We start from the raw sequence: 8342 nt of genomic DNA on the forward strand, positions 1-8342 counted from the left end.
AGTGCTGGGGAGGTGGTGTCAATTTTGTCTATGTATCCATTATGTTTGGTTCCCCACTCACCAACACCGTGTGACAGCCCCCTCCCCATCAAGATGCCAATGGCAGGTGGGCCAAATTCAAGTCCTCCAGCTGGCAAGAGAGTTCTCAGGTCTCTTGATTCCCTCAGGCTGCAATTGGCGATGGCAGGCCACAACACCACATCATCATCATCATCATCATCATCATTTGTTATTTATACGGTCATGACCTGTATCTGGCTTTCCAAATATGATAGTTTTATGAAGAACAATGCCGGATTAGGCCAAAGACCCTTGTGGCCCAGTATCTTGTTCCCACAACTGCCAACCAGGTTCCTATGTGAAGCCCACACACAAAATTGGTTTCAGCCTGACCCTATTTCATATGTTGCACAATAAGTTTGTTGTACCTTAGAGAAGCAACATTCATGTCTACTGTGTATTGTTAGCGAGCAAAGACTGAATATCTCTTGTGAGATGTGCTTAGGGACACAAACCAGCACTTAAGGACATGAGCTAGGTTGCTTTGGTGTTCACTCCTGGCACAAAGGGAAGGAGAAATGTGCATAGCGAAATATCGCCAAGGTCACTAGTCTGTGAGCCAAGACAGCAAAGACTCTTTGGCAAAGTGTTAAGGGCATGGCATGTTCAGAGGCAACACAAAAAAATAGGCTTAAGGAGTGAAACCTTTACAATCATTCAATCTCCCTGGTTAGTGGAAGAATGTCAGCGTCATCACCATGGCCTGAAAGTTCTAGCAACCAACTTTGCATCTATACAAATGATAACATCACCCCCTTTTCTAAGTTGATGTTAAGAGGTGAGTATTTTGCTGCAGCCTTTGGTGATGCAAAGTATTTGCTTTTGTAAAAGAAAATGATTTTGCATATGAGATGCTTATTCACAGAATCATTTAGATTTCGCTATGGTTATTGTTATTGTGATGCATCATATATGGAGATGTCTTTGAAGAGCATTTGGATGGGAACTAGCAAGGGCCTGCTTTGGTGGACATATCAGTGCAGACAATTCCCATGTCCCACCTACCTATCCAAGTTCAATGAAAATATGTTGCTTTGGTTCTGTTCCAGGGATGGTAAACTTGTGATTATTCACATGTCACTGGACTCCAACTCAGGGTTGATGGGGTTTAAGTCCAATAATATTTGGAAGGCCATCTCTGATCTAAATAGTCTGGGAGTAGGGTCTCTAAAGGACTGAAACAGATCTAATAGTCTGATCCAATTCTTCATGATATCAGTAACAGTCACACTCAGGCAACTGCAGAGAGTTAAAATTGAATTTTTAAAGGCTAACACAGCTCTAAGGTTTGATTTCCCATTCCTTTTAGGGAAGTGCCAACAACGATGAACAACACCATGGTGAGAGAGTTTATACTGTTGGGTTTGACGGACAACCATCAACTTAAAATTATACTTTTCATCTTGCTAATTGGGGTATACCTTTTGACGATAATGGGGAACATACTGATTATTGTAATAACACTGGTGAATCAACAGCTCTACACCCCAATGTATTTCTTCCTACGACACATTGCATTTGTGGAGATTGGGTATACCAGTGCCATTGTTCCTAAAACACTGGACAACATGGCTACTGGCCAGAAGACTATCTCTCTAGCTGGTTGCTTCACACAGTCCTTTGTGCACTTTGTCCTGGGAACTACAGAGTTCCTCTTGCTGGCGGCAATGTCCATTGACAGGTATGTGGCCATCTGCAACCCTCTTCGCTACTCAACCGTCATGAACAATCGGGTCTGCTCATTGCTGGTGCTCTGGTGTTGGGCTGGGGCATTGCTGCTGATCATCGTCCCTGCAGTTGTATTATTCCGGATGCCCTTTTGCGGCCCAAACGTCATCAACCATTTTTTCTGCGACAATGGGCCATTGGTCAAACTTGCATGCACGGACACCAGTCTGCTGAATCTCCTCAATTTCATCACTGCTACCCTCTCCCTCCTTGGGACCTTGTCTGTAAATACTGTGTCTTATATCCACATTATCTCTACCATCATGCGCATCCGATCCACTTCAGGGAGGCAGAAGGCTTTCTCCACTTGCGCTTCTCACATCACGGTGGTCTCCATCACTTACAGCAGTTGCATTTTCATGTACATAAAACCCAACCATGATAGTGAAGTGGACTACAGCAAAGGGGTGGCTCTTCTGAACACTGTACTGGCTCCTCTTCTTGTCCCATTCATATACTGCCTTAGGAACACACAAGTCCAGGATGCCTTGAGAGGAGCATGTAGACAGTTTATTGCCATTAGGAAGGACTCAAGATGATTTGGGGTTCAATTGACATCAGAATAAACAGTAATATTAAACACTGATCATGGAGACACCCATTCGAAATTGGAATACTAGATTTCTTTCAATATCTGAATGCCAGTTATATTCTAGTACCATATGTGAGTAAAATATCTAACTTTGTTTAGAAAAATCAAATAAGAAAAATCAGATGAAATTCAATATAATTTTTTGCAAAGCAAAACATTCATTCTTTTTGGAAGTTGATAATTCATGTAATAAATGAAATGAGAGACTATGTTTTGCCAACTAATCCCTTTTGGTTATGTTTATTATTGACTTATTTTACTGCATTGAGAGATGGCCATTCATTTACAAGAAGCTGCCTGTACGATAATCAGCTGCAGTCAGAATAATCTTTGTTTTCTGACACTGGCTGATAGATTAATGCTGTTATGAGAGGATGTTCATATGGCTAAATTGACAGATCTGGTTAACATGTGAGGAAGAAGACAACACAGTAATCAATTTATTGAAAAATTGAACCCTTTTTGTTAACTATTGGTGGAACAAACTGCAAGATAACATTGACCTGTATATTTTGTAAGGAACTTTATGCAGCCAGAATTAGGATAAGGCTTTAAATAGCAAATGATAAGTAAATAATAAACTAAAATTCTTTTTCTGTCTTTTGATTCTATGTAACAAATTATATTATTATGGTATTATATATATTTGATTTTGTATATTAAAGACAAACAAATAAATAATTTCCCACAGGTACAGAATTGGTTTTGAAATCTTTCTCCAGCAATGTCAACTGGAAAAGTGAGCCATGTAGTCATGAAAAATAATTAGAAGTTTATCAGAATTAGACTCCAAAGGAGAAGCATTGAGGCATGATGTCGAAAGCCAGCAAAATCTATTAAACCGGAGTTTGCAGCTAAAGAACTAGCAAGATATTTCAAACCATTCAGAGCTGGCCCTACTACTAGACAGTGTGAGGAATCTGCCTCAGGTACCAGATGCTGGGTGCTTGTGTAGTCCATCCATCATTCCCCCAGAGTCCCAGAAGTTAGCCTGCTCTTCATTTGCTAACCTAGATGGCTGTACTTGGATATAGTGGAGGGTGCTGTCCCATATATAATGTTGAAATAGATCTGATAAGGTTCTGTGTGTGGAATCTGGTTGGCCCATCTTCTCCTTTTCTCAGACAGGAAAATGTGTAAATTTGTGGAATTCCTTGCTTTTTATACACAATGCATTGTGTCCCAGTTAACCTCACTCACTTTGAGTGGCCTTAGGTAGCTCTGATATGATTGCCTCTCACAACTAAATACCTTAGCATATAATGCCTACAGATGTTAAGTGCTGTGAGTTTCCCTCAGATTTCCCTCTCTTCTTGGTCCCTTGCTCCATTAGTTCCCTACTTCTTCCCAATCCAGCCTTCTCTTCAGTCACTAAACATTCCCTTGTGTTTCTCCTTCTCCATTCATTGTCCATTCAATCCTTTCCTGCCTATGGATAGCCAGCTTCCCCACCCCCGCCATCATTTTATGAACATTCAGGTACAGCCAATACATTTCAGTGTGCCCAAAAGCATAAGCCCTGCTCCTCATGACATTCACACCCACTGGTGACATTCATATCCTCCACCACCAAATTTGTCCCTCTGTGTCATATTGTGTGGGGTAGATTCTGTCAGGAGTTCAGCCTACACTCGAGTAGGACCCTGGCAGAGACACATGCCCAACTGGCATGTTCCCTCCCTCCTGGTCAATCATTTGGGAGCTTCATAAGCTTTCTTCAGCCCAAACATCACAGTGACCGATGTCAACCGACACCAGCACACTTAGGGATCCGCAGAGTTTGTGCATTTCGTGTGACAGACCTGAGCAATTCAGCGTTTTGGCTAATCTACTTTATTTACATATAAACACACACAGAGCACTGCAACATGGCTCCCTCTCTCTCTAGCATCAGACAGCAAAGAGAGAGAAAAAAGAACAAAGGATAATAGTCCCACTTCACGGAACACAATAACACAAACATCCTGTCTATGTCACTTCCCACTCTGTGGAGTCAAAACATATAGCATCATGTGAAAGACAACAATCCCATGACTGCAATCATGGAGCAGGAATTCTAACAGATTCATCTTTTCTTTCTTTCTTTTGTTAATGTCTATTTTACTTCTGGGCTGGAGGAGGATTATAAAACTGAACGCAATGGGCCATAGAAGGCCTGGTTATGACAATATTCATGGAATCACGTCATATTGTACAAGCTCAGTATAGGTAAGTGAAGCTTAGGCAGGCTACCTACATGTCAGCTATGCTCCTTTGCTGACAGGGAATGAGGAAGATAACACACAGAGAGAGCAGCTAGGAATGGAATGTGCGGGGGGGGGGAGAATCCGCAGAGAGCAGCAGAAACTTGATCTCTGAGCACAAAGATAACGGAAGGGAGAGCCAGAGTGAAAGAATGCAGCTTGTCAGCTCAGACATGGACTCGGAAACAGGAACACCAGCAGTGCTCTCTCCAAAATCTCGTATGTTCACAAGACTTTACGAGAAGCGCAAAAAGGAAAGGAAGAGAAGGTGGGAGTTTTCCTATTGGGTGAAAAGGGGGCAGAGCTTAGTTCCTGCAACTGTGCCATCAGATGATGCCGAAGCCTAGCTGAGCTCTGACCCAGGGTTTGTTATTTGATTAATAAATCTGAAATAATGAACTGCCAGAGTCATCTTGTGTGTGTCGGAGAGACCCAAGCCATTACACTACATGTCATTTGCAGAACACAAGAGCATGTGATGGATTCGGCCAAAGTCCCATCTAGTCCAACCAGGTGCCTATGGGAATTCCTCCTGAGCGATTTTCATACAACGTACAATAAGTCTGTTGCTCTTTAGAAACAATATGCATGTCCCTTGTGTATCCTAACAAGCAAAGAGTGAATACCTCTTGCATCATGTGTTTAGGAACATGAACCAGCACCTAGAGATTGCTTCAGTCTTCACACCTGCAGCAAAATATAACTAAGGTAACTAGTTTGTGCAGAAAGAAAGCAAATAATCCTCCACAAAGCGTTAAGAATGTGGCATGTTAATCGGTTGTGAAAACAGGGAGTGGGGGGCCTAAGCTCCATTTACTTAGTTAGCAGGAGAACATTGCCACCATCACAACGGATGGTTTACTCTTCACCATCACAACCTGCAGGTTCCAACAACTTGGTTTGCATTTGTGAAAATAAGAGAACAGTCTCTGCTCCCTAATTTGATTTTACTGGTAATTGGTGAGTATTTCACTACAACCTCATGTTTTGGCAGTGCAAGAAGTGTTGCGAAGTACTGCAAAAAATTAAAAAGGGAACCGATTGTACATGCGTGCATATTTACAACATCATTTAAATCATAATCAATGGAATTGATTATGATGAGCCTTTGGATGGTGACAGAGAGGGGCCTGCACTAATTCATGGGTCTGCTGGGGATGGAACATCAACTTTTAATATTTACAGGACTCCCCCCCCCCCCATGTGCAATGAAAATCTTCTGCTCTGGATTCCAGGTAACCTGTTTTTCTCCAGATGTTGCTGCACTCCAACTGCCATCAGCCTCACCCAGCATGGCCAATAGTCATGGAAGATTGGAGCGGGAGTCTTAACATTATCCAGAGAGTCACAGGTTCCCCATCCCTAATCCATACCATTCTAAATAGCCTGAGAGCAAAGTATCTGAAGGACTGTCACATGCTATATGAGAGAGACTGTTCTGAAATATATGTTATATAAATAAATGCTGAATGGCATGATACAAAAAAAAACACAACCTGCATCTTTAGCTAGAAGAATAAATGAGAACAGAAACTGATTAAGGCTTTATGGTACATTTATGTGCTTGCTGGATATACTGGGAGTTGTAGTCCAAAAAATCTGGAGGACGCCACATTGGTTGAAGGCTGGTTTACATGGTAGTTATGAGTCCTTTTGGACAGAGACAGCAGATCATTGACTACCAGATATGGGGTGGGTGGAGGGAGAGACACAACAGAGAACAGCCATCAGCTTGCCTGTGGCTGACAACCAAAAGAGGTGGATTCAGGGGAGCACGGCCAGTTCATCCGCAGTGGATGCTGAGCTGAGAGGATGGCACAGAGGGCACCACAGCAATAACTTATAATGAAGGCCAGAGGTGGTGGGGTGCCAAATTTCAGCATCACACAGGGTGCTGCTGAAATTTGAAAGCCCAAAGTCCATTGCTGCAACCCCTGAGATGATCCAATACTTCATGATATTAGTGGCAATGCAAGAATCAAAGCTGAACAACTTGTCCTTATTTTAAATGGTCAGTATTGAAATGATTGGTGTCCTTTCACTTACAGAGATGTGCCTAAAATGAGGAACAACACCATGGTGAGAGAATTAATACTCCTGGGCTTGACGGGCAACCATGAACTTGAAATTATCCTTTTCCTACTGCTAATGGGGATATACCTTTTGACAATAATGGGAAACATACTGATTATTCTAATAACACTGGTAAATCAACAGCTCTACACCCCAATGTATTTCTTCCTACGACATGTTGCATTTGTGGAGATTGGGTATACCAGTGCCATTGTTCCTAAAGCTTTGGCCAACATAGCCATTGGCCAGAAGACTATCTCTCTAGCTGGTTGCTTCACACAGTCCTTTCTATACTTTGTCCTGGGAACCACAGAGTTCCTTCTGCTGGCAGCAATGTCCATTGACAGGTATGTTGCCATCTGCAACCCTCTTCGCTACTCTACCGTCATGAACAATCGGATCTGCTCATTGCTAGTGCTCTGGTCTTGGGCTGGGGCATTGTTGCTGATCATCGTTCCTGCAGCTGTATTATTCCGGATGCCCTTTTGTGGACCAAACGTCATCAACCATTTTTTCTGTGACAATGGACCACTGATGAAACTTGCATGTGCCAACACAAGCCTGCTGGAGCTCCTCAGTTTCCTCATTGCTGTTCTTTCTCTCCTTGGGACCTTAGCCATAAACATTGTGTCCTACATCAATATTATCTGCACCATCATGCGCATCCCGTCAACCACAGGGAGGCAAAAGGCTTTCTCCACTTGTGCTTCTCACTTCATTGTGGTCTCCATCACTTATGGCAGTTGCATTTTCATGTACATAAAACCAAGAGGGACCAGTGAGTTAGGCTTCAGGAAAGGGGTAGCTGTTCTAAACACTGTTCTCTCTCCTCTTCTGATCCCATTCATATACTGCCTGAGGAATAAACAGGTTCAAGATGCTTTGAGAGCAACAATTAGACAGCTTTTTTCATTCTGGAAGGGTGATTCAGGTATATCAGAGCAAAAAAATAATACTAAACAGTAAGTATTGATACATATGGTTGCAGAAGCTGGTCTTAGAAACTAACTTTCTTTTGTCAACTTCTAGGAACTCAATGTCATTTATATTCTGGTAATGTATTGTGGGATAACCAGCTTCCTATAAGCAACATGCTTAAGTTTAATCAATGCATGAAGGGGTTAATGCCATGGTGTAAGCCAGTCTTAGTTCCCTCCACCTCACACAGGCCTACTGTTGTACTTCAGTCAACCAGAGAAGTTCAGTGGTGAAAGAGGTCTGAACTAGTTTCTCCTAGTTCAGACTGTGTGGCTCTTACGGGACATTCTTGTGTTCCTATACCAATTATTTAAGAAACTTCACCACTGTAACTAAGCCAAGTTTTACTGCCTGTGCTACATTTTTTTGAATGCTGTATGGAAAAGCACATGAACCTGACCTTTGGAAAGTTTGTAAGTAAACCATTTCTTTAACTTACCAGACTCAGGGTCTTTTTCTATCATAATGGAAGAGGGAAATTTTGGAAGGAACTCACAAGGGCATATTTTAAAGGTCTAATGGCCTATATTTCCACTCTTTACTTTGCTGCGCAATTTGCGATTTTAAATCTCTGCTGTGGTTCTCTCACCAAAGAGTACTTGCCCCAAATCTGGATATTGGCATTGAGAGAATTCTTCTTTTAATACCATTTTTTTTTTCTTGCCACC

The 8342-nt window shown here is 42.1% G+C and overlaps 2 protein-coding genes across 2 annotated transcripts; both read left to right on the forward strand.

Annotated features, from left to right (window-relative positions):
- Positions 1-1385: 1385 nt before the first annotated feature.
- On the forward strand, positions 1386-2327 carry LOC309354691 (olfactory receptor 6E1-like; the record flags this gene model as incomplete). Its single annotated transcript, XM_081884955.1, has 1 exon — positions 1386-2327. The coding sequence occupies one exon, from the start codon at positions 1386-1388 to the stop codon at positions 2325-2327; it is 942 nt and encodes a 313-aa protein (XP_081741081.1).
- A 4357-nt stretch (positions 2328-6684) lies between these two features.
- LOC309354692 (olfactory receptor 6E1-like) lies at positions 6685-7662 on the forward strand (the record flags this gene model as incomplete). The annotated part of the gene is made up of 1 exon (XM_081884956.1): positions 6685-7662. The coding sequence occupies one exon, from the start codon at positions 6685-6687 to the stop codon at positions 7660-7662; it is 978 nt and encodes a 325-aa protein (XP_081741082.1).
- Positions 7663-8342: the final 680 nt, after the last annotated feature.

Source organism: Podarcis melisellensis (genome assembly GCF_964234715.1).
Source record: "Podarcis melisellensis genome assembly, chromosome: 13".
NCBI lineage: Eukaryota > Metazoa > Chordata > Lepidosauria > Squamata > Lacertidae > Podarcis > Podarcis melisellensis.